Raw genomic sequence first — 27785 nt, 5'->3', positions numbered from 1 at the left:
CCCTGAGAAGAAAAATAAAGATTGTTCATTTGTCTTAGATGCCTACTAAATCCAATGTAACATTCAAAGCCCTTTATAAGAATATTCTGTAACCATGTCCCTGAGCAGGAAAGCAATAAGAAGCACTAGTTCACCTTTAGGGTCCGGTGTTGGTGTTAAAGTCTGGCTTCTATTTCCCGAACACAAGAAGCTGTTTGAGGACAAGTTGCTTGAAGGTGAGATCGTTTTCTCATATTCGTATCTGTGTGGACACAGAAAACATTCACTGTGAGGACCTGAGTGCAATGAGAGCAACTGTAGATCTCTGAATCCTGCTTTCCTGTAAACACAGCGTCCAGAGCCCACACAGACATGTTTCCACAGTGGTCATTCTAAAAATCATGAATCCCATTGCTGGGAAAGAGAGATGACTTAGCAGGTAAAGAACTTGCTGCACAGCCTGATGTCCTGAGTTCAGTCCAGGAAATTACATAAAGGTGGAGGGAGAGGAGTGAATCCGTAAGGCACTCCTCTGACCTCTACATGTGAACACCTACACCCATCCACCATGCATATGCAAAAACATACAGGCACACACACACACACACACACACACACACAAATAAAAAGAAACGGAAATCTGTATCATGAAGCTGGACATGTAGTTCTGGGGCTAAACTCTCTAACTGCATTAACAGGGTGTGGTGGCCCATGCCAGTCACCCTAGTACTTGAGAGGTGGAGAGAGGAACAACAGATGCTCAAGGTCACCCTCAGCTATGCAGTTAGTTTGAGGCCAGACTGGGCTTCCTAAGAACCTATCTCAAATAAAAACAGAACAAAACAAACAAAATAAACCAAAAATAATCCCCAATTTGAAAACATGAATGAATATAAATAAGTAATAAATTTCATCAAAAAGAACTTGATAATCACCAAAAATGTGTCCCTTCTTTACAGTTAGCTCTCATCTCTACATGTAAGTGGCATAACTTTCAGATTCCTTAATGCTGACCCTTTGATATTTCTAAATGATTATTTTCTAGAAATAATTGAGTGAGGTAAAGAACAGAAGCAAAAAAGGAATGAAACTCACTAAAGTAAAATTGAGAAGATGAAAGCTTTGGAGAGAGACAAAAAACAACACAACAAATCAAGACACCTGCTCTGTGATCTCTGAGCTGTGATCCTATCCTTCCTTTCAGAGAATTCAAGCAATCATTTTCCTATGTGTTCATTAACTCCAATAGAAGAAAAAGTTCCCATGTCATGACAAAAGGTGACAGAATCCATCACCTGACAATGCAGATTCGTGGTACCAAAAATGTTAAAAAAAAACTATGATCATTTAACTTGATCAAATCACCAAGGATGAGCTTGTCCTAGAAAGAAAATGACAGACTACAACAGTAGAGGAGAATGTGTCCAGTCAAGTCTATCTCCATTGTAGGTATCCTGGATTTCATTTAGTTATTTAATATTTATTATTTCTAAGTGCTGTTTAGAAGAGGAAAGCCAGAGGAAAGCATGGGCTGCTGAATTCTGCATGAGTATGGAGCTATACTTGTCAACATTCTAGTTTCTTTGCTGAATACTATAGTACAGAAGTCAGAACCACTTCACCCAGAACAACTGCCTGGATGGTCCCACAGAGGTTGCCAGTGAAGTGTAAACAAGAGCCTGTGCCTCTCTATTCATGACCCAGTGAGAACAGGCCAGCTTCAAAGAATAATCACCATTGGCAGAAGGTAGACAAACACAGTAGTTGAATATTTCTTGGCATTGATTTGAATGAAATAGAAAGCAAAGAATAATTTTTAAATTCCATCCACAAACTTCCAGTTCCCTGCAAAAATACCTGAGATGACAAAATATTCTTTCATTTATTATCCACTTAAAATTCAGTTGTTCATTCAAAGTCCATTTACTCCCCAATTGACAATAAAAAAGCAGGAAAATGTTTAAAAATGAAAAAAAGGGAATTCCCATTTTATCACAGATAAAGAGATCTAGATATGAAGATGTAGATCAGCCAGCATATTGGTGCCTGGCAAGCACAAATTGAATGCTAATTTCCATATTAGCATTCTGTACTTTGGGGGAGCATTGCTCCCCCCAGAGAGGAAATTCTAAGCCTCATTCACTGAAATTGAAAGTTGAACTGAAAATACCATCAAGGACTGGGATACTCACCGGCCCATCAGGAAATGAGGTAGTGATATTAAGAAACATCCTAGGCCCATAACCACACATCCAACACCGATCACTATAGGTCGATGCAGTTTTGTTCCAAAATAACTCACAAATATAATGAACAAAAGGTTTCCTAGGAGAAATGAGAATGCTTGTTTCAATAAAGTATTATCACATCATAGTCAATAGCCTCCTTTATATTTGCAATCTAGTGCTCATTGTTTAACAACCACCTTAAGAACACAGCAATAGGTACTTAGAAGATTTGTGCATTGTTTTAAATTAATAATCAATCATGACCCTGAGGGAAGGTTTTCCTTCATTTTGGAGAATATTCAGGGGTCTATTCAAGATTATCTAGTCTTTCAGAATGGATACAAAGCGAGTATTAGCCTGCAAGCCACATCTGGCTGCTCCTCTCATGTCTGCTCTATGCAGAGTCAAATGGAATCATGTTTTTATTTTTAACTTAATATTTAAAAAATCCGTTTTTGCTCAACACAGCCAAGATGGATATCTGCTTCTCTTTCATATCTTTCCTTAGACCCAGTTAAACAGAGAGAAGGTCAGAGTTCTAACTCTCCAACTGCGACTTAGTTCTAGATTGTTGGAGGCATAAACTCAAACCCCAAATTAATAGTAGAAATTAATTTCCACTATTTAGTTTAGTAGAAAACTTTGGCTTAAAGAAATTCAGTGGAAAACCCTATTCTGACAGAGATGACTTTACTATAGATGTTAAGATATAAAAGAACAAGTGGAGGGGCTGGGGACCTGTCATCTCCAGTCACAGAGGTGCTAAGACAGGAAGACTGCAAAATCAATGTTGGCCTGGGCTGCAGAATGAGTTCAAGACCAGCCTAGGCATCTTACTGAGAACTCCCTCCAAATAAAAAGTAAATAAAGGGGCTGGGGATAGAATGATAGAATGCTTGTCTAATGTGTGAAGCTCTAGGTTCAATCATCAGTATTATTAACAGAAAAAAAGGAATTGAAAAGAAACAAATATATAAGTAAGCTCTCTACAAACCACATATTTTCAGTTTGATGAAGAGTATTTGCCACATTCATATAACGCATAAAGAAAAAAATTAGAAAACTCAAATACTTTTTAAATGACTTTGCAAATCTCTAAGTGATCTCAAATATTTGAAAGATATATGAAGACTTTGTTTTTCTCCCAATTCTATTTCTCTCTACTCTGCTAAGAAGAAGAGATGTTGCATTATTTTGAATGGTATGTGTCTCCCTCTATATCCTTATTACACTATCTCTGTCCACAGATTATATCATTGAGGTCATGACTCAGAAGGTAATACCCCAGGACATCCATTGTTTGAATTCTCTGGGCTCCTTTCTAGTCTCTGACTGTACCTGCCCTGAATGAACTGGATCTTATCTGAAATCTCTGTTGTTTGAAAGGAAAACATTCTTTCCTCACATTACACTTAGATTACCTTTCACATTGCCTTAGTGTCCCTTGAATAATTGGAGGGAAGGTGGGGGGAAATGTAAGGTGTCATCCAGGCTAGGGGAAGGTTGTTAGCAACACTAAATGGGGAAATGCTGACCAAATGCTGCATTCACTGTCCAGTGTGAATTCATCCCCTAACAATGATTTCAATTTAAGACTCCCTTTAAGTCATCTGCCACAGCCAGTGGGATTATTATTTTTTAATTTAAACCAGAATTTTTAACTTTTAGTTTAAAAAATCACAGAAAATAGAGTTTTCCATGAACTTGGATGAGAATTAATTTCAACAATCATTAACTTGGAATCAACATTTCTGTTCATGGTAATGTACGAAGATATAGTGACATGAAGAGCCATCTTTCTGTCACCAAAAGAAGTATAAATATTTGCTTATGGTATCATGATTGTTGTAAATACTGCAAAAGGCCATGCAGTCAATAATTACTTGAAAATCAGATGTAGATGATCTCTGCCTTGTTAAAAACCATGAATATTCCTTCCTGACAGGATGTTTAAATGTTCTGATAATTATACTTTAATGTAACTGCATTCCTTCTGACCTATATAGTTTGATTTTGTATAACTACATTATTATTCAGAAATAAGATAGGATTGGGTTTTAATATAAGTCCTCGACATAGAAAGATAAATACTCTCTTCCAACCCCATACTGGATCTCTGCCACATAAAAGATAGAAGACATAATCAAGAGTAAGTCACAGTCTCTACCCATTTTTCCTACTTGCACACAGGGCTGACTTGATCCCCACACAAACTATTTGATGGCTCACCCTCTGTACACATCTCCCCTTCACATTTCCCTGTGGTTTCTCTACCCAGATCACCTTTACCCCTTCAAGAGACTGTCTTCCCTAGCACAGTGTGTTCTGTTTGAACTTGGATAGCCAACGGATAGCACTTGCTGCCCCTAGCACACTGGAACATTACTCAATCTCAGTAAGGCATTCGTTCTGACTGCACTGTGAAGACATGGGACACAAGCTGCAGAGGAAATACTAAGAAGTTTGATTCTGTGAGACAAAATTAAGCAACCTCAGTGTGTGTTAGCTACTTCACAGTCCTGATTTTCTTTGCTGCTTTGATTAAATACCTTAAAGAAAATTTCACTTTGAAGAAAGTAACAACTAGGACTAAAAGTCTTCCAGGTCACTTTGTTAATAGAGGGCATCTTTCCCTCCTTGACCTCCTGTATTCTCATATCCCAGTTCATCATCTAAAATCTGGGGCTAAAGTTCATTCACTTTTCTTAGGAATTGGGTCTTAGGAATTATTCAAACACAGGAAAACATAGAACACATTTTCATGTTTCTGGTTACTAGGAGTGGAAAAATGTCAACCTCACATACACAGTAGGGTAAGAGAAGTATTTGCTCTCCTTCAGAACAAAAGTTCCTCCAGGATCCCACAGAAACCTTGTAAAATTTCATGGAAGAGGCCTTAGTGTCTCTTTGAGCTACAAAGTGATGGATATTAATCAAATCTACTGTCACTTTCAGGAAAAAGAGACCCTATCAGGGTATGTGGCAATAATTAGGTACTATAATGGAGATATTTAAATAAATAATTTCTTTATACCCAAACCTGGCTATTCAATCACACCAGGAAACATGTAATTCACAAATTATAAAGTCTAATGCAGGAAATAAAGAGAGAATGTCAATATATAGCAATAAGTAAATGTGAAAATAACTCACCAATCTCAAAGCTCCCATTGATAAATCCAACTATAGATGTGGGGATATTAAATTGTCTCTCTATTTGTGTGAGCATGGAATTCATATAAATTCCTGATAGTGATTTAGCTACATATGCCCCTGTTAATGCCAAAAGAAACATCTAGGAAGAAAAACATTTAAGAAATAGTGAGAAATTCATTTTACAATTATATATATGCCACCAACTGACAAAACAGATGGAGGATTGTATCCAACTTAAACAGCCCTAGAAGCTAAAAAAAAAAAAACTTTAAAGTGTAATCTCTACTCTGTCCTAACTCTGGAAATGCAGGGTTAGAATAGTTGGATTGAAGCTGTGAGTTTTGTAGATGGATATGGCTTTTCTATTGCTAGTGTACCACATTAATACAGAAAAACACGAAGTTATTTTCCGTAAGACACAGTTATTGTTGGATCTTCAGCATTATACTGTTCTCTGCAGCACAAAAGTTGTCCACCTTAAGGAAGGGAAAGAATAGAACACAGAATAACACCACAGCATTGTTTCTATAGCAAGCCTGTTTTCAGGAGTGACAGGTCTCTGGATGTTCATGGCATTTCAATATTTTATCTTCTTTCTGCATTTTTGAGAACAACAAGCTACAGTCTCACTTCTGGAGGCAATGGTCTGGCAAACTGGTCTCTGTATTTTTTTTTTCTTCCTGAAGCAGCAAACCCTATAGACTTCTAATTCAGTAGTTCAAGTGGTGTTCATAACATATCAACCCAGGGCAGAACATTTTTGGGGGTCTTTCAGGTGCAGGATAAAATGGGACCAGGTCCTGATAAGACTCCACAGTACCTGCCTGTGACTAAAAACTCACATTAAACAATATAGTGAATGAGCTTCCTGTTTCCCTCAACTTATCTTCTAGCAGTTGGTTGATGGCAAATGTCACCATCCCAGCTTCTGAAACCTCTGTACTCTCTCATATGAAATAATAGGCAAATCACCTTGTGTTAGATTAGTATTTACTGCTTATAAAATTTGTCATAAGTACCAATTAATCTGTATTAACCTGAGCAGAAACAAACACAAAAATAAGTAAAATGGCAAATGTGAAAACCAAGTTCAGTATAGCTTAAAAATATTCTATAACTATAAGATAGTATAATTCCATCTCTAGACGTTTATCTTCTAACTCTAAATGACATTGGCAGAGATGTTTTTTCTTCCCACTGCAAATTTTTCAGAGGATATGATTGATACTTGATTATGTTCTCATGAGTTTTATAGTCAGGTCCTATATTTAAAAGTGAAGTCTTCAAAATTAAAAAAAAAAGGCTTATGGAGATCGTTCATTTGATTTAAGTTTTGAAGAAGAAAATTAAACAGATGCTGAATAAATAGCTCTTTCTCTAAAGTATTTTGTTGTAGGCAGAAAATAAAACAAACAAAACCAAAACAAAACAGTGTCCATATTGGCTCAGGTCTGCTGCTACACAACATCTGTATTTATAAAATCAATCCTGGTGATTATTAAACTGAGCACTCTAGAATCTGAAGGAAATGCTTTCAAAGCAGGTTTTACATTCCTCGTAAGGGAGTTCTCTTCTACTTTTTCTTTCAACCTCTTAACTTGTGTAAATGTGTGCATGTTCGTGTGGAATGAGTTCACCTATGTATATGCACAAGGGGAGATGGGACAAGCACAGATATAATTCTTCAATCTTAGTACATATTTTTTTAATAACAGGGACTCTTGCCTGGAATTCACCCAGGTGGCAAAGCTGGGTGTCAGTGAGCATCAAATATCTGCTGACTCTATTGCCCCCACACTGGGATTGCAGTCAGTGTCCCACTATGCCTTGTTTCTACATAGGCTTGGGGACTGAACTGGTCGTCGTCATCCTGCTTCCAAGGCAAGTACTTTACAGATCAAGATTTCTCCCCACACACTTGAGAAATTTTCCTTTCATTTCTTTAATAAATTTTACTGATTAATCTTATTGTTTCATCATTTCATACTTAACGTGACATCGTCTGATTGTACTTTCTTCCTCTTCTCTCCCTGTCTTTCACATCAACACACTCATTCCTAGCATTCCTTTTCCATGGTTCATGAATTTTGGTTTTGTTTTTTGTTCCACGTAGCTTAAACAGGGCCATCTGTGTAGCCACTAGATTAGGACTCACTATTGATGACTAGTGACATCATCAGTGGATGCATGACTGTAGGTCATTAAGGCCATCATTCCCCCTGCCTTAGGACACTTTTCTTAATTATTATAATCTAAACTTAAGAAGCAGGGGCTTCAGTCTAGCACTGTAGACCGTTTGACTAACCTAACATTCTAAACAGTTCTAAAGTCAGAGAAGTCTAATCCTTTTTAAGCAATCACCTCTGAATTTTGACTTGTAAACTCATGGTTTTAACATTTTCCCGTAAACTGCACACCAGTATTTACTGTTGTTAAACTCCCAAGTAACTGTGGTGGGTTGATTAGGAATGGCACCATGAGCTCATAGATTTGCCTTTTGGGCCACCAAGTAGTGGTACTATTGGTAGCTTTGGTCTTGTTGGAGGAAGTGTGTCAATGAGAGTGGCTATGAAGTTTCAGAAGCTCCAGCTGGGCCCAATGTCACTCTCTTACTGTTGCCTGCCGATCTGAATATAGAACTCTTTGATCCCTCTCTAAAACCGTATCTCCCTTGGACCCCATGTTCCCACCATGAAAATCATGGATTAAACCTCAGAAACTATAAGCCAGCCCCAAATAAATATTTTCCTTTATAAGAGTTACAGTGGTTATGGTGTCACTTCATAGCAATAGAAGCCCTAAGACAGTAACCAAAGATGAACTTTGAGAAATAATATTTATGATACCTGATGATATTTCTCTATAAATGTTATTAATGTTAGCAACCAAAAATCAAAACATTCATTATTATCCTAAACATTGAGGCTGGAGATGGGACTCAGCAATTAAGATTATTGACTACTCTTACTGAGGACATGGGTTCCATTCTTACCACCCACATTGTGCTTCAAAACCACCTGTAACTACAGCTCCAGGGAATCCAATACCTTCTCGCCTCCAAGTATACCAGACATTCAAGTGGTGCACCAACATACATAAGGGCAAAACATCCATGTACATAAAATAAAACATAAATTTAAAATGACTCACATATCTTAAAGTGGAGATGGAGGAATAGACCAGATACAGAGGCATTACCTGGTGTGTGTGAGCATCTGGATCTACTGGATCTAATCCTTCATACCACTCATAGAGGATGGCACTGAAGGGTAAGTACTGACACACATACAGAGAGAGAGATGGACACAGAGAGGGATACACATATTCATACACACAGAGAAGTCTCGGAATAATTTTTATCTTAAAATGTAGGACTAGCATTACCTTTTTCAGAAGAAATACACTGAGGTATAAACACATTGCACAAATTGTCCAAAGTGACACATCTAGGAAGCATCTCACAAAGGATAAGCACCAGAGGTTCCAGGTTCCTCAGAAAAATGTGAGAACTGAAGGATAACTTGAGGGGTTGGGTTTCAATAATTCCCACATCGCTGCAGGTGAAAACACTTTCTAGGGCTGGGTCTGAGGCCTCCTCTCTTTTACATTAACGAATGGAGTCCACTACATGTGAATAAGCTCAGTGAGCTTGTGATAGGATAACTTAGGAGGCAGCAGCTTAGAGAGGACTCTGGGAGGAACTCTACAGAGACTAGGACCATGTTCAGATCCTTGGGTTAATCCAAGTTTGCATTTAGTGATGCAAAGATGCTTTTGGAACTGTGACAAGGACAACTATCTCAAAGCTACTGAAAATTACCCAAACAACTAAAAGAATGGAGGTTTTTTTTTTTTTTTTTTTTTTTCTATTACAAAGCCATGATTGTGGTATTGCTAAATCTTGAGGAAAATCTTTTTCTGACTAGGTCATGAAGTCATCTTTGCATATCAATCAACACAGAACTTCTGTTGGGGAACTGTTTCCTAAGAGCAACCCCTGATCTCCTGTTGGGAACCCCCGAGAACTGAGTACTGAATTGACCTTTATCTCAGATTAAATTCCACCACACTATAATACACACCTAAAATATTTTAAATTCCGTCCTCCTTTAAGACTATCTAAATCAATGTTTCTCAGTCTTCTTAATGGTACACACTTTAATACAGATCCTCATATTCTGTTGACTCCAAACATAAAATTATTTCATGTACTACTTCCTAACTGTAATTTTCCTACTGGTATGAATTTTAATGTAAATCTCTGTGTTTTACAATGGTCTTAGGTAGCCCCTGTGAATAATTCTTCAACCCCCAAAGGGGTCACGACCCACAGGTTGAAAACCTCTTCTCTAAATTATTCTCATAAGTCTTTCTGAATGAATAATTCTGGTTAGATATCCACAATTATAAAACCAACTTCTTTAAGGAAATAAATTAACAATACATTAGGCAAAAAGGCTTTTATGTTGGAAAACTTCAAATAAACTGAGCAATGTTACAAGGATTTTCAATGCTTGTTTAAAAAGACTGTAATGCATATATACATGCACATATATCTAAACAATTCATACCTTCATTTTCGAAAAGCATGTCACCCCACGGGTTGCAACCCTCTTCCCAGGTTCTCCCATGTTCTTCTGATGGTTTCCAGATGTTGGTCTTTAAGTGTCTTACTTCTGCCTTTCCAAAAATATCAAACAGTGATTAATTAAACTATTGACTGAACTGTAACAAGTCATACATAAAAAAAAAGAAAAGAAACTTTACTAGAGGTCTTAATCATCATTTCTATTGCTGTGATAAAATACCAGAACCAAAATCAACTTAGAGTGGGAAACAGAAAACCAAAATCAGCTTAGAGGGGAAAGATGTTATTTTAGCTCACAATTTTATATCACAGCTTGTCACAGATGGAAGTCAGAGCAAAAATTTATGGCAGCAACCTAGATACGGAAGCAGATGCAGAGGCTAAGGAGGAATGGCTTGTACTACCTGCTTTCTTATAGAACTCTGGACTGCCTGGCCAGGGAAGGGCCCACCCATAGTAAACTGGGTCCTCTCACATCAATATTTAATAAAGAAAATACACCAAAGGATAGACCATAACCTTGTGACATTTTCTCAGTTGAGGTTCCATCTCCCCCAAATGACCCTAGCCTGTGTCAAATTGATATAAACTGTTGGGCACAGCTGTAGAGGTAGTTCAGTGGGTAATGTGTTTGATTCCTAACTTGAGGACATCAATTTGAATTCTGAGCAACCAACTGAAAACATGGACTTCTCTGTACCAGACTGTAACCTCAACAATGGGAGGACCCAGAGATCAGGATCACTACAGCATGGCATTTTGTCACTCTAACCAAATAAACAACTGAAAAATTCAGTGAGGAGACTCCATTATAACCTAAGGTGGAGCATTCTAGAGGAAGACATTCAGTATTGACTTGTGACCTCCATAATATGTTTACCTGTATGTGTACACCTGGCCCTACATGTGTAATTATGTATATACATGAAAACATATTGACTGCACAGTCTCTCTCTCTCTTTCTCTCTCTCTCTCTTTTTCTTTCTCTCTCTCTCTCTTTCTCTCTCTCTCTCTGTCTAACACACACACACATACACACATACACACACACACACACGCATCACTTGAAAAAGAAAAACTTAACCAGTACCTTGAATATAAAATTATCTAGGAAGCTTTCATTCTGACTGATCTTGAAAAAACTTGCCATAGGAGATTTGTTTTGTTTGATTTCTACTGAAAAAGTCAGTGAAAATAACTATGCTTAGTCTTTGGTGATATTAAAGCTAGCCTCAGAGTTTGTTAGGCTCTAACCTGAAGCTAAGGACAATGTGGTTAAGACAAAATTTTTCAATTCCTTACCCAAGCAAATGAAACCTGAATGAAGCCCTTTGAAGTTACTTGAAGGCTGCTGCCTTTAAGAACATGAAGATATCTGCTGTGTTTGTTCTAAATGTCTGTCTCACTGAGCCAACTAAAGCTGTTTTTCCAGGCTTCCTTCTTGGGGTCTTTGCGTTCTAAGATTTCCCTCGTGTCTCAAGAAGAGAAACACTTCCTGGGGCCACTGTAGATTCACAGAGACCTGGGGAGACAGAGAATTTTAATCAAGAAAACAACCTAAAGAAAAACAACAAATAAATCTACAATCTGGGAATAAGTTGAACACTTCCAGATTTAAAAAATGTAGCAATAGGAAAAGACCAGGCACCTAAAAAGATGCCTATAGATGGTTATTTAAGACATACATGCTACGGATGGACAAACATATATGTTCCTGTGTAGGTGATAAGCAGGTGCAAGTATTAATATGCAATGCAGACAGGTGACTTGAGCTCGATTCAACTGTCAGCCTCATCAAATTATTTTCTGTCTTGAAAGTAGAATATTTTTTCATCATATAGGTATTTTGATTTTATATTTATTACAGAAAATCTATTTCAACATAGCAGTATTAATCCTTAGAAGCATCTGCAGCAAGAACTTGTGCAAATCCTCTAAGCAACATTCATTCAACTTGTAATTCAGAATGGTTTTAACTTTATAAAATATTTAAACCATTTACCAAAGTTTCAAATCCCAGACACAACTGAGTAATTATGTATGACTGTAATTTTCTTTACTGCCTTACAGTTGCAATGAATACTATTTGAACACCAACTATATGCATGCACATCAACAGTGAAGAAAGAACAAGATAAGCTTGCTGTTCTGTAGAGAAGTGAAGTTGTTAGAGACACCACAGTTACCAGAGAAAGTTACTTGTAATTTCTTTAAAAGAAATAAAGGCATACTGAGATAGAATGGGGGCATGTAGGCTGAGGTACAACTTCCTTATTGTGGAAATAAGGAAGAAAATTCATAGTATATGAATGAAAATTTTAATGACTCTCTAGGTAGTTTTGAATAGATATAAGAATGAAATTACAGACTCAAGGATCCCACATAGAACTTCAAGTCCACTTAACTTCATGAGAGGACCTGATAATGGTTGTGGAGAGAATAGAGAAAGGAGGCAATTTCCAATAGAGGGGAGGCTCATGTTTTAAATTTACACCAATTTAGATGAAATTTCAACCTTTGAACTCTTTTCATCTGCCTCTTTTTCTCTCATCTTATTTCAATCTTGCATCAGCCTTTTCTTGCTTTGTTTTCTCCTTCAGCATTCCCGAGTGTGGGATGGTCTCTTTACCCATCATTAAGAGAATTTACTCCTCTCCCATGTAAAAGCTGTCTTCACTTTCCCCAGTGACTTAAAATATAATCATTCTCAATATCTACTTCTCATTATTTAACCAAGAGAATCTGGAGCTAATATCCAGATCATTGGATGACTCTTTTTGTCCACATAAAATAATCATCTGAGTAGTTTGTATCGCCACCTAGACGATTCCTTTCAGAACACAGTGGCTGTGTCAGAAAAGTCATACGATCAAGTGTCTCAACTGTAAAGAAAATGTACAGAGCCAAGCACTTGAAAACAGATTCAATGTTAATAAACTAATCCCCATCTTCCTCTAAAGTGCCAATATTGTCTATATCCTTTCAGATGCATTTTAAACATGTCCATAAAGGAAAAAAGACAAAGCAACCTGTTTCTTTGATTCAACAAAAATTGTGTGACCCAATACTGAATCATGTCACAATCCCCTCTTGAGCACTTTGAACCTAAATGAGAAATGTGCACAAGTGGCAGCCACATGAACAGTGTCCCTTTATACAACACTGTTTAAACAATAACTTCTGTTCCCAGGATCATAGTATCAAAATAAATCCATTATCAGCTATCAATGCTAAAGAAAACAGGATGTTACACTTTTATTAAGCTGACAACACTGTCATTCTCGTTCTTTCACACCCAAATGAGGCATGGAAACATGCCAGTCTCATTCTCGAGCAAAACAGTCCATAACTTTGAACCATTTTACATTGCTTGTGTTTTAATACAAATGTATGACGGAATGTCTGCTCTCTCAATCATTTTAAGAACACAGTGCATAATTGCAAAGTAGATGGGTGAGCATACTATGAAGCAGATCTCTAAAACAGTAACTATCTTACAGTACTGACACTCTATACACACAAAGCAGCAACATTGCTCTGGGGGAACCTTTGGCTGATGGTCCTTAATGACGTCTCAGTCACAGGGAATATAACTCTGTACAAGATAAATAAACACACTCAATCATATTCAGTATCCACCCAACTTGAAATTATCAGGAAATCCATGCTGTTCACGCCACCTTACTCTCTACTTTTGAATTAATGAAACAAAGATTCTGCTTTACCATGGCCAAGCAAATAATACATACATGAAGAAGTCTTAGGAGACAGTCCTCTCCCTGGTGCTGGGAAAAAGAGTTACAGCAAACAAAGTCTAATGAAAAGTACCTTTCCCTGGGATTCTCAATTTGCCTCTAATTCCTAGGGACAGCCTATTGGGTGCTGTCCAGTTGAATTGTGTTCAACCAATACCAAGCCAAGAAAGAACATGGAAAATCAATTGTAAATAGAAGTTTCTGTCCCGTCTCATTCTGCAGTCATTCAGTCTTAAATGAACACACAGGCAGCAGCACCGTGTTTTACATCTGTGTGAAAGGCGGGCAGAAGTGATAACCCCACTCCCCATCCTGTGACAAAGGACTCACAGGCTCAGGTGATGTCCCAGAGTCACACAGCTGCTGTCTGTGTGCTTTTTACTCTGATTGCATTTGTTGGCCTGTTTTATAGACTTATTTGAGGAACATTATTTGAAAATGTGTGTATAGAAATAAAGCATTTCTTTTACTAAAAAAAAAATGATCACACAGAAGCCTATATCAATTATAAGATAATTAGAACATTAGCTCAAGTTTATTAACTAACTCTTACAACTTGAATTAACCCATAATTCTTGCTTATGTTTAGCCACATGGCTTGGTACCTTTTCTCAGTGAGGCATTCTCATCTTACTTCCTCTATGTCTGGCTGGTGACTGCATCTCTGCCTTTCCTCTTCCCAGAATTCTCTTAATATGGTTGCCCCACTTATACTTATACTTCCTGTCTGGCTGTTGGCCAATCAGCATTTTATTAACCAATATTAGTGACAAATCTTTACAGTGTACAAAAGTATTATCCCCACAGAATTTTCTCTTTTTTATTTTCTAAAGAAGAACCTGTATCTAATCTCCTTTGCCTAGCTATTTTTCTGACTATTATCCAGAACAACTTGTAACTAACAACCTAAACAAAAACAAACATCCATAATCCAACTTTGAGGAATGTGGGCATAGTTTTCTAGGCTACTTCCTTCTGATTGGTGGCACTGATAATCTTATGGAGGCCCCCAAAAATTAGGATTATGGTCAAGTACTGACTGGAGTATTCTGTAAGGCTATATCAGCTTAGCTAATAGTCTTGAGGCTGTACTATGTAGAACTCAGAGGAAACTGCACCAGAGGTGCTCTGAAACATTGCATCAAACCTTTTTTTTAAAACCCAGAATGAATCCTCAGCCTCTCGTTTTCTATGGAAACAAAAGCAAAATCTCATCTCCAAACTAACATACCTTTTGACTTAAATCTTGAAGTCAAGGTATTTTGAAAATATGTAGGCTGGGTTAATACAGCAACATTTATAATCAAATGTCTTTTAGCAGCTGTTACTTCTTCCTTAGTAGTCACACAATTCAGAGACAGCATAATAACATACAGTATCCAGACTCTCTGTGTATTTTTTATCTTTATATGGCTTTTTTCTTACTCTATTTTTTTTATTTTTTAATTTTTGGTTTTTTTTTGAGACAAGGTTTCTATAATAGGAGGAAGTTTGTTCATTCCCAGCTGATCAGCCCCAAAATAGCCACATAGAAACTGTATTAATTAAGTCAATGCTTGGCCCATTAGCTCTAGCTTCTTATTGGCTAACTCATAATTTAACCCATTTCATGAGGCTGTGGTTTACCATGTAAAGTTCCAGAGTCTGTGTCTGGTAGGGCTACATGGCTTCTCTCTACTCTGCCTTCCTTTTCCCAGCACTCAGTTTAGTTTTCCCTGTCTACTTCTATTCTTTTGCCCTATCACAGGCCAAGACAGTTTCTTTATTAACCAATTGTATTCATAGCATACAGAGGGGAATCCCATCTCACTTTCCCTTTTCTGTTGAAATAATAAGGAAGGTTATAACTTTAACATAGTAAAATTACATATAGCAAAAAAGTTATCAAACAAGAGTTACAGTTAGCCGGGCGGTGGTGGCGCACGCCTTTAATCCCAGCACTTGGGAGGCAGAGGCAGGTGGATCTCTATGAGTTCGAGACCAGCCTGGTCTACAAGAGCTAGTTCCAGGACAGGCTCCAAAACCACAGAGAAACCCTGTCTCGAAAAAAACCAAAAAAAAAAAACCAAAAAAAAAAAATAAAAATAAAAATAAAAAAAAAATAAAAAATAAAAAAAAAGAGTTACAGTTAGAATATTTATATCTATTTTATCTTTTTTCATGACTAAGGAAAATTATATCTATTCTTCAACTCCACCAAAGATTCCAGAAGGACATAATATTACCTAAGTAAACAAAAAGTGCTTTGTAAGGAACTTCCAAAACTCTAGAATTGATAGAGATGTCTTGCTGCCTGGACAGTCACCCAAAGTTCTGTACAATTGGTACATTCATCTTCAGCCTACAGACCCATAGTATCTAGCAGATGGTTCCCTGGAGCAAGAAATTTCAAAGACAGTTTCACCTATATTGGTAGTCACTTTCTTCTGTATCCTGCAGAATGTCTGGCAGACTTTTTTAGGAAGCAGGAACCCTGAAGGACCATCTCACCATTAGATAAATTCAGCAGTCATTTCTCTGTGGATCCTGTATGTCCAGTTAAGCAATCCAGGCAAGAGCATTTTCTTGCCCAAATGGTTAGCAAACTTTATGAGGAGCCTCTTTAATACCCATCTTCCTCTTGAAATAATTGGTGCTGTCAGGAGCAGATGTGTCTTATTGTCATGATGAGGCCTAAACTTTTAAAACAGTTTAAATACCATACTTTATTGTCTTTGAAAGGTTTAAAGAATACCTATCTATCTGAAATACATCTCTGTACATCTAGAAAATCTAACTAACATGACTACAAGCTTGACTATTTTAGATGATTATCTATTAACCTGTATTTCCCAATTATACATTACATTTTGAAATAAGCTGCACAAACACAATCGCTTAATCAAGAGAAGAAATATATATTCACAGTATAACAAATTGACCTTAAATTTGTATCAATAAACCAAAATTCATACCAATGCAAATCTCTATAGCATATCCCCCTTTACGTGAAAAATTTGTAAACAATCATTTAGGGAATTTGGGCAAAATTTTCTCCAAACTGCTTCCTGCTTTTGGTTGGGCCAAGTAATTTTGGGGAATGTTCATAGTGATCTTTCAGTGGGTCTTGATCCAACAAATCACATTAGTCTGGAATAATTCCACAGGTTCTCATCTGCTGTGAAAACAAACAAAGAATCTCTTTTCCAAAGCAACATATCCTTAGACCCCAATTTGAAGACAAGATAAGTTTAAAGTATATATGTTGGTTACTTAGCTCCTTAGCAGTAAAAAAAATCAAAGAAAATACAATAATCTACATAATCCATACTCTGTGAATTTTCCATCTTTATGTGACTTATTTTTACTCTATTACTTTTTAATATTTATTTTAATATTTTAGCTCTTTAAATCTATGACTGTCTGTACTGTCTCTTTAAAGACATTGTTTTATGTTTTATAAACCATTTACTTCCTTTTATAACTCTCTATACTCTTTTTCTTCTCTGTCCCAAGCATACAAACATTTCTTAAACACATTTTATCTCGTTCATAGTTCTTTCATTTCTGAATCTGTCCTATTTTGTATTTGTAATCCTTTTCTATCCTAGAGAGCTTTATGAAAAAAATACTACCTTATGAAAAACCAGATTATTTAGTGCTCAAAGTGATATTTTGTACTCCATGTGTGATGTATTTTTCAGTTGAGTGACAACACATTAAGTAAAGTTTAAAAGTTCCTGAAGAACTGATTCTACATTGGAAGATGCATATCTGATCTCATTTAGATAATAGATTATCCTGATAACCTGGATATCATGGAAAATTACAGATAATGAATAACATTCGCCTCTAATACTCTTCACATATTTTAAACATCGCTCAGAAAAACTTGTCACATCAGTATATTATTCAATTCTCATAAATCCCTGTGACATGAGTACTGTTAGCCCAACTTTAAAAGTATAGAGAAGTCAAACAGCTGTCTAAGGTCATATATGTCATAAGTAGTAAAGTCAATTTGCCACTTCTCAAGTATATCTGTCTCTGTGTAAAATCTAAACCTGAATCTTCTGAATGGATTTACAAAAGAATTTGCTTTAATTCGCCATTGTTAATTTCTATACTGTTTCTGTAAGTATTATTGGAATTTTTTTCTAGTGAAAAATTGTAGAGGAGCTAGAGGTAATACTTAGTAGCACTTGCTGTTTGGCTAGAGGAATGTACATTAGACCCTAGCATCCTCATCAAGTAGCAATAAAACCACTGGAACTCTAGCAAGGGATGCCAAAATACCAAGTACTGGCTGTTATTTCATCTAGAATATTCATATGGCTTTTAAACTAATGTTTTTTCATCATATTTGGTTGTGTGTATGTATGTGGGTGCATGTATGTGCACACGTGTATGTGTACATGAGCACATGTTTATGTGTTTGTACATGCATGTGTGGTTTATGTGCATGCGTGAATGTATGTGCATGTGTGTGTGTGTGTGCATGGGAGCATCATGTGTGTATTAGCACACAAATATGCATGCATACAAATGCATACACCCATTTATACAAGTACACATGTGAAGGTCAGAGGATAACTTCAGGTATTGTTCCTCACATGTCACTTGATTGAGACAGGGATCCTTGTTGGAGGAAGGTCATTGGTTAAATAATAAAGAAACTGCTTAGCCCTCATAGGTTAGAACATAGGTGGGTGGAGTAAACAAAACAGAATGCGGAGAGGAAGAGGAAGTGAGCTCAGATGCCATTTCCTCTCCTCTCTGGGGCAGACACGATGCCGCTCCTCTCCAGAGCAGACGCAATGAAGCAAGCCGCCAGGTCAGACATGCTAAATCTTTCCCAGTAAGACTGATGCTACACAGATTATTAGAGATGGGTTGATCGGGATATGAGAATTAGCCAGTAAGGGCTAGAGCTAATGGGCCAAGCAGTGTTTAAAAGAATACAGTTTGTGTGTTGTTATTTCGGGGCATAAGCTAGCCAGGCGACCAGAAGCTGGGGCGGCAGGAACACAGCCCGCAGCTCCTACTACAGAATCTACAGATCCTTCTCTTTGCTGCTTCATTCTGAGGCTAACTAGGTTGTGACCTTCTCAGGTTTCTTCTAGCTTTGCCTCACATCTGTCTCTGGGAATGCTAGGATTTCAGACTCATCCACTTATACTTGGATTCTGAGGATGTGAATTCAGATCCTTATGCTTTCATGGCAAGAATACTGCTCTTAAGCAACTGTCCCAACTTTCCATTTTAGAGCTTCTTGTAGCATAGGTTCATGTGTTATATTGTAAAACACATAATCAAAGCTGCTTTTCCTCTGGAAAAATGTCTCTGTTGCTAGAACACCATTATCAAAGGGATAGCCAGCCTCCAGTGTTCCCTTATGGATCACACAGTGAACAAATATCTTTGTCACTCTCCATTTTGCAATTGCCACCATTTTGAGATTCTTTAATACATTACTAATTTGTTGGAGATTTCCACTCAGGGTTCCCTGGAGGTGATTATCATAATAAATAGACACTAATGCATCTGAGTTCATATTACTTATCATATCATGAAAACATGATGTATATATGAGTATTGTTGATTAATTTTGCACTTTTGAAGTCTTTCCTCATGTTTAATTACAAGATATTCCATCATCTCAATGCATCATCACCACATATTCCAAGTCCAAAATACAAATTCTCTAGTCTTTTGGAAGCTACTCCAAAACAACAAGCCATAAGCCCCTACCTTGAATGACCTCAGGGGCTTGAAGTTGAAAGCAAAAATTAGCAAGTGGACTCAGTACATCTAACTCTTTTGGAATGGCAAGATTTAAGAAGGGCTTATAGGTCAAAAGGAATTGACAATATTGGTCTGATTACAACAACAATAACCATGTAAGCACCAATATTGTAGTAGTCCTCGCACACAGAGGCCTGCTAGAGCACCCCCCACACACATTGAAAACTAAAATTCCTGTTTCTTTTAGCAGATGCATATATTCAGTATCTAACTGCTTGCTTGTCTCTCTGCCTGTTTACATAAGACAATCTGCCACAGATAACTTTGTGAACACAGAACTTTCATAAAGAGTTTTTAAAAATTGTTTTTTTTTGTCACCAGTGTTGTTTGGCTTTTTTATTTTTTATATAACCAACACATTGAGCATTAAACTCTGAGATTTAACATTGATTTATTACCAAATGCATGATTTGCTTTTTATATTCCAATTATGCCCATTGTCCTAAAAATTTCCTTATAGGTTTTTGAAAAAAATAATTACAATTTTATTTGCTATGCGCGCGCGCGTGTGTGTGTGTGTGTATGTGTGTGTGTGTGTTAGGAGCTGAACCCCCAGATCCTGAATTTCTTTTTTTTTTTATTTTTTTATTGAAAAAAAAATTTTCCGCCTCCTCTCTGCCTCCCATTTCCCTCCCCCTCCTCCTGCCCCTCTCCCCCTCCCCCCACTCCTCTTCTCCTCCCTCTCCAGCCCCAAGAGCAGTCAGGGTTCCCTGCCCTGTGGAAAGTCCAAGGTCCTCCCCCCTCCATCCAGGTCTAGGAAGGTGAACATCCAAACTGTCTAGGCTCCCACAAAGACAGAACATGAAGTAGGATCAAAACCCCGTGCCATTGTCCTTGGCCTCTCGTCAGCTCTCATTGTCCGCCATGTTCAGAGAGTCTGGTTTTATCCCCATGCTTTTTCAGTCACAGTCCAGCTGGCCTTGGTGAGCTCCCAATAAATCGGCCCACTGTCTCAGTGGGTGGGTGCATTGTAAACAACTTGTTTTCCTCTGCTTGCAGCTGCTCTGAGCACAAGACCCTCAGGAGCTCCTGATGGCAGGGGAGTGATTGCTGGTGGGTTTGGCTGGGGCATGGCTATCCCAATATAAGCTGCCCCTGGACACAATAAAGGGGCATTCTTGGGGCATTCCTGTTTCAAGGATAACCTGTGTCTCTCTCTCTGTCTGTGAGTCTTTGTATTTTTCAATCTCCAGCCCCTTGCCTGGTTCATGAACTGTATGGTGGCCCATAGAGCACAGACGGGAGTGGTGCGCTACATATGTGTGTGTGTTTGTGTGTGTGTGAGAGAGAGAGTGATTAAAATGTATTATATAACATATATGTGTAGGTCAGAAGAAATTGCACAGGAATCAGTTCTCTCCTTCCACCACATGTGATCTGGGGATCTGATTCAGGTATACAACCTTGGCAGTAATTGACTTTTACCCACTGAGCCATCAAAAAGTCTCCATTATAGTTTTTTTAAACTATTATTCTAAGACCGATTTCAATTTCTGACATTGTGTTTAGGTTATTATCTTTAGTTTCTTTGTATAAGGACCAGTTTCTTGGTTTTATTTTTTTTAATTGGGGGATTTTTGACCATTTTCAGAAAACATGATGGGGCTGAGAGATGATTTATTTGATAAGAGCCCTTGCTGCTCTTCCAAGAACACACATCAGGTGGTTCAGAGCCACCTGTAACTCCATTTCCAGAGGATCTAACACCTGCTTCTAGCCTCCTTTGGCACCAACACTCAAGTTGAAGACACATATACATATATTCATAAAAATTTTATTTAAATTTTTCTAAGAATGGTAGCTATTCAAAATACCTCTCAATACAAATCTGTTAAAGTCCCATCATGTTAAGGTTCTCATTACATAGAGTGGAAATGCTATGGAAATAATGTCTTCCCAATGTGTCCAAATACATGGTGCTTATTTGTCCCACTATTGGTAAAGTGGATTTTGGTTATGTGGTCCATGTATATCTTCCAGTTCTCTTAGTATCATAGTATTTCTTCATTTTAATCATGGGACATTTATGTGGACATCTATAGATCACACAGTCTCTTGTCTATACATAATTCACTAGTTTTAACATCCAGTAACAATTTAAAACTCCATTATTTGTGTTAAGTGCAGCAGCTGCTTTTCTGTGTTAGGATAGAGTTTCCCTTATTCCCCAATATTTAGTAATTCGAATCATAATGAACTTACAGATTTTTATTCTATGAAATGGGTTACAGTCTACCCCCTTGATAACTGCATTAATTACATTTTCCATTTCTGGGACATATCTGACAGAATGTTGTAGAATATTACATTAACCATATAAAGGTGTGTTGCATTTGTTTAACTATGTAAACATGTGTTATTTGGCCTGCCTAAAGCACCTGATTCACCTAATAAAAAGCCAAAATGCCAATAACTAGGCAACAGAGAGATAGACATGGCTGGCAGGCAGATAGAATAAGTAGGAGGAGTAATCTAAGCAATGAAGACAGAATTAGGAAAAAGAGACAGATATACCCTGGGTCAACCAGTCAGTCAGACATGGAGGAAAGAGGGAAGTAAGATATGTAGAATGAAAGAACAGTAAAATGCCCCAAAGCAAAATGTAGATGAAAAGCAGGATAATATGTTATAAGAGATAGTTGGAAATGCATACAATAAGGCCAAGAATTTATAATTAATAAGTCTTCATGTCATTATTTGAGGGCTAGCAGTTCTAGAAAGCCTGCTACATTTGACACTGAATATGGAGTACAAATTTCCACATAGGTCCTGAGAAAGCTGAAAAAAGAAAGAGGTTCCGTCATACTGCAGCTGCCACATTAAGTAGAAACAGTGAGCTAAGTAAAAGTAGCTGCCATAGATGAGCATCAACTTTCTAGAGCTGGGGTAGTTGCATGCAACTTCTACTTAGAAGCACCTCCCAATTGAATGCAACTCACTAGCAGGGTAGTGTTAGCCACCAGCACAAAACTGCACAGCTAAGGTTGGGTTCACACAGTCAGAACAGGCTAAAGACATGCAGTAAAGGACTGTGCAGATTAAAAAAAAAAGCTCTAAAGATGTTATAGTGTGTTTAAGAATGTAAGGTATTATTAAGAAAGAAAAGAAAATGGGTGTAGACAATCATAGGAAACAATAATTGAACTAAAAAAATAAAGTCTTTAAAAACAAAGCAAAGTAGCCAGGTGGTGGTCATGCACATCTTTAATCCCAGCACTCAGGAGGCAGAGGCAGACAGATCTCTGTGAGTTTGAGGCCAGCCTGGTCTCCAATTGCTAGTTCCAGGATAGGCACCAAAGCTACAGAGAAACCTTGAAAAAAACCAAAAAAAAAAAAGAAAGAAAAGAAAAATAACAAAGAAAGAAAGTAGTATAAAGGAGAAAAGCTGCATAAAGACAGGAGTCTGGATTCTGTATAGTGTAGTGTAGACTTTTAATTCTTGAGTGCTAATGAATAAATGCGAGCTATTGAGAGACACAGGATGGTAAAAGTAACTGCCGAATTAAATCAGTGTAGATACCTTAGGAATGTCTTAACTTTAAAATGAATTTCAGGAAAATGTATTTTGTTGGGAAACCAAAGGCTGTGAATTCCTTCAAGGTTTATAGAGATCAGGCTTGAGTGAGGGAGATTGACTGAAAATCTTGACTACAGACAACAAAAAATAAATCAGGAAAAACTACAAGACAAATGACATATATACTGATACTTCTGCATGGGAACAGTTCTAAGACTGGAAAACAAATATTACAACTAGTATTCCCAGTACTTGACTATTGTTTTAGAGTACCCTGGAGATGCTGTAACCCACAGACAACAGGAGGTAGTCTAGAGAACACAAGGCCAACATTCATAAGAGGTGGGGTGAGTGGTTTTTGTTCTCATTCAGTGGGTTATAGATGTTTGTCATCATTTAGCAGGGATACATAATATGGGATAAAAAGACAAGTATTAACATCAAATATTTTACATTGGTATGTATTTTGTATATTGATACAAATTTAAAGTTTTTTTTATACTGTATGTATGTTTCTACATTTGTTTAGAGGTATTGTGCTTATTTAACTCATTCATTTTAAAAATGTATTGTATAATTAAGAAATTCAAGTTAGTAATAAGTCATCTGTAATAATCAAACTTGTAATATTAGATATGTTTTCTAGGTTAAACAGTTATATTTTGATAGATATATGATCTTCAAATCTTCAGAGACCTACAGATATGGTATTTAAAATATTTAAGAACCTAAAGATTTTCAGTGATGGAGGAAGGTCATTGGTTAATTAATAAAGAAACTGCTTGGCCCTCATAGGTTAGAACATAGGTGAGTGGAGTAAACAGAACAGAATGCTGGGAGGAAGAGGAAGTGAGCTCAGATGCAGGGCAGCTCCTCTCAGAGCCAGACGCCATGCAGCCAGCTACCAGGTCAGACATGCTGAATCTTTCCCGGTAAGTGCACCTAGTGGTGCTATGCAGATTATTAGAAATGGGCTAAATTAATACGTGAGAATTAGCCTAGAAGTGGCTATATATAATGGGCCAAGCAGTGTTTAAAAGAATACAATTTGTGTGTTGTTTTTCCGGGGCATAAGCTAGCCAGGCGGCCGGGAGCTGGGTGGCAGGAACACAGCCCGCAGCTCCTTTAACATTTCAGGACAGTTAGAAGTGTCTTCTTTTGGAGATACCAATCTACTTAACTAAAGGATACTGGGCATAAAAAAAAAAACTCTATATGCATTGATGTGGTAGTCCCCTCTGTGTGTTATGATTATCATTAATGAATAAAGAAACTGCTTTGGACCTATAGCAAGACAGAACTTAGGCAGGCAGGAAAAAACAAACAAAATGCTAGGAGAAGGAAGGGCAGAGTCAGAGGGATGCCATGGAGCTGCCGCCAGAGTCAGACATGTCAAAACTTTAGCTGGTAAGTCACAGCCATGTGGCAATACACAGATTAATAGAAATGGGTTAAATTAGGTGTGCAAGAGTAAGCCAATAATAAGTTCCAGCTAATGGGCCAAGCAGTGATTTAATTAATACAATTTCTGTGTGATTATTTTGGTTCTGGGTGGCTATGAAAAAAATGCAGCTCCTCCCACTAAAATGGAGTTTTCTTTAATGGTGACAAAACTACCCTTTTGTGCAAAAACCTGTCCTTGTCTAGGCTAATGACAGTATTCCATCCAAACTGGATAAGTAGGACACAAAGTAAAAAGATAGTGGAGCTTTTCTGAGAAAAGGTAGGTAGGATAGTTTTTCAAAATGTCTGCTTCATAGAAAAGCCTGGCAAATATGCTAGGCCTGTATACCAAAGATGAGTGTCCCAATATTGCAAAGGAAACTTGGGTGACTTCCTATGCAACCAGATGCCTCTGTCATTTCTATGGTTTCAGAAGTGGTGTGTACTATACTTCCAGTTTACTCAGGCAATATATTATTCAGATAATAAAACATAAAATTTTAAGTATAGGGTACAATGTATACACTCCTCTGCCATTTACAGTCTTCTCAAAGTATAGAACATTTACCTCCTGACAGACAGGATTCTCATAGACAATGTGTGTTTGAATGTTTATATCATTTGACACTTTAGCTCAGATTTTAAATAATATGTAAGAATGAATTATCTTATCACTTTAAAAAAGCAAAAATAACCTAAGAATGACAAAATATGGAATTATGATCTGAATTTGAACCGCAAAACTCACATAAAGGTGACAGGAGAGAATTAACTCCAAATAGTTGCCCCCCAGCAAACATGCACACACACACACACACACACACACACACACACACACACACACTCATTTGCCCCATGCATTACACACCATGTAATACACACTGCATACCACACATTGTACATATCTGTGCCATAAAATACAATAAATAGAATAAATTTTTAAAAGAAAGGTATAACACACTAAAAAGTACACATTCAATTAGTTATAAACAGTTTAAAACAAGATTAAGATGTCAATTCTACAGAAAAGAGTAAAATGCTGAGGAAAAGTCAAGTTCTTAGACAATGCCCCTTAAAATGTTTATATTCTTTGGTCCTCATGGACATGGCTGTTAGCTTGTTTTTCTTATTTATCTTCTTTCATGACTCATACCAATCTACACTAAAATGGTCTTTTCTGCATTACAAAAATGATTTCCTATTTATTATTAAATATATGTAACTTTTTAAAACTTGGCTTACTTCAATATCTGCCTTATCATTAATACATTTTATGGAAATATAAAACAGGGCTGAATTATTATTGTCATCTCTACCAAGAAGTATGCGACCTCTCTGAGTTCATTGAAGCAAACCTGAACTTGTGCCTGACTTTTTGCCACATTTTTAAACAATTATTTGCCAAGGACAGGACTTATCAGTATTTGTCATTGCCTTGGCATTTGATTCTGTTTATTACCTCTGAGAACTTTGCTCTCTGACTGCTTGCTTCTGTGTTCACTTGAATATTGCAAAGGAAAAATATATTTTAACTTACTGCTTGATGTTATTTTAACTGTTTTTTTGGGTCATGTTTTCCTATTTGCATTTGTCCAGAACTTTAGCTAGATTGAGTTCAATAAAACACTGCTTTTTCTTTTAGTAGAAAACAATGGAGATTCTTATATCCCCACAGCTACTCAACATACTTTCTAAAAACACACATGGATAGTTTACTGTTTACCTCTTTCACCTTTTAGTAAGAGATGTTATATATACACATTTCTTTAATGGTGCATATGCCTAATCATTATAGTTGGCTATGTTCTTGTGGTGGCTATGTCAAAGAAAGGAAAGGTGGGGGCTACAAAGATGTGTTAGTGCTTAAGAGCTTACCTGTGCTTGCAGAGGACACATGTTTAATTTCCAATGTGACAATTCATAACAACCCTTATCTCCAGTTCCAGGCACCATCCAACCCACTCTTCTGGCCTCTAAGGTCACACTATACACACATGGCACATAGACATTCAAGCAGGCCAAACACCCACACATATAAAATAAATAATATTTAAAAAAAAACACTAAAGGAAAACTGGAAAAATTTTGCATTAAACAGATGTAGTAGAACATTCATATACCTATTATTCTTTTACTGAAGGGAACAAAGAGATGTATGGAAGTCAAAGTAATCAAGGCATCATAGACTGCCCAAGTAGAATAAAACAGTAACAATAGTTACAATGAAGATTAAATATAGAAGTAAATGAGGAATAAGTAAATTCAACTGATTTTCTAGTCTGAGAATATGGATTAGGTGTGTTTGCAGAAAAGTTAACCAAGATCTCAAAATGTGCAGGAAGAATTTTGTTGGCTGGAAAGGAGAACACAAATACAGGTGTCAGCTCAAACTACAAGCTGACAATTTTGCTTTGAAATGTATACAGTGTGAAAAAATGATGGAGGTGGGTCTTGTATTAATCTGTTGCTTTCATTGGTTAATTAATAAGTAAACTGCCTTGGCCCATTTGATAGGCCAACCCTTAGGTGGGTGGAGTAAACAGAACAGAATGCTGGGAGAAAGAAGCTGAGTCAGTGAGTCGCCATGATTCTCTCACTCCTGACAGATGCAGGTTAAGATCTTTCCTGGTAAGTCAGCTCATGATGCTACACAGAATATTAGAAATGGGTTAGATCAATATGTAAGAGCTAGCCAATAAGAGGCTGGAGCTAATGGGCCAGGCAGTGATTAAAAGAATACAATTCCGGTGTAATTATTTCGGGGCATAAGCTAGCCATGCAGGCGGCCGGGTGCCGGGGACGCAGCCCTGCCGCTCCATATTACAACAAAAAAATCTTTACCTGGACCATTAAGAAAATTTCAGATATGGATGGTGAAATCAACACTTAGTGCACAATGGAAAAAAGAATTAAAGAAGTTTCGATTAAAAAAAAAACTCATGGATGTTGACTGAGGTTTTTGTCCTGCATGGTCCCACAGCCATTCACTCCCAAAGAAACATACAGTGGCCTACATTTTTATAAACTAGATGGCCTAATGACTCAGGCTTTTTATTAATTAACTCTTACATTAGCCCACAATTTTTGTCTATGTTTGTCATGTGTCTTGGTACCTCTTCTCAGTGAGGCATTCTCATCTTGCTTCCTCTGGGTCTGGGTGGTGACTGTAAATTGAGACTTTTCTCATCTTAGAATTCTCCTAGTCTGGCCATCCCACCTGTACTTCCTGCCTGGCTACTGGTCAATCAGCGTTTCATTAAACTAATACAAGTGACAAATCTTTATGGGGTACAAGGCCATTGTCTCACAGTACTTGCCTTTTTTTAAAGTAAGAA

At 37.2% G+C, this 27785-nt stretch overlaps 1 protein-coding gene across 2 annotated transcripts in view; it reads right to left on the bottom strand.

The window, feature by feature from the left end:
- LOC130869744 (solute carrier organic anion transporter family member 1A5-like) overlaps positions 1-9994 on the bottom strand; it is a 40246-nt gene extending 30252 nt beyond the window's left edge. For both annotated transcript variants that reach the window (XM_057762166.1, XM_057762159.1), the window contains exons 1-4: positions 9935-9994; positions 5361-5502; positions 2172-2304; positions 135-241 (exon numbers count right to left, since the gene is read on the bottom strand). In XM_057762166.1, the coding sequence (XP_057618149.1) occupies positions 135-241; positions 2172-2304; positions 5361-5502; positions 9935-9994 (442 nt within the window). The remainder of the gene's footprint in view (positions 1-134; positions 242-2171; positions 2305-5360; positions 5503-9934) is intronic.
- Positions 9995-27785: the final 17791 nt, after the last annotated feature.

Source organism: Chionomys nivalis, chromosome 1 (assembly GCF_950005125.1).
Source record: "Chionomys nivalis chromosome 1, mChiNiv1.1, whole genome shotgun sequence".
NCBI lineage: Eukaryota > Metazoa > Chordata > Mammalia > Rodentia > Cricetidae > Chionomys > Chionomys nivalis.
This window is presented reverse-complemented; position numbering and strand designations above follow the sequence as displayed.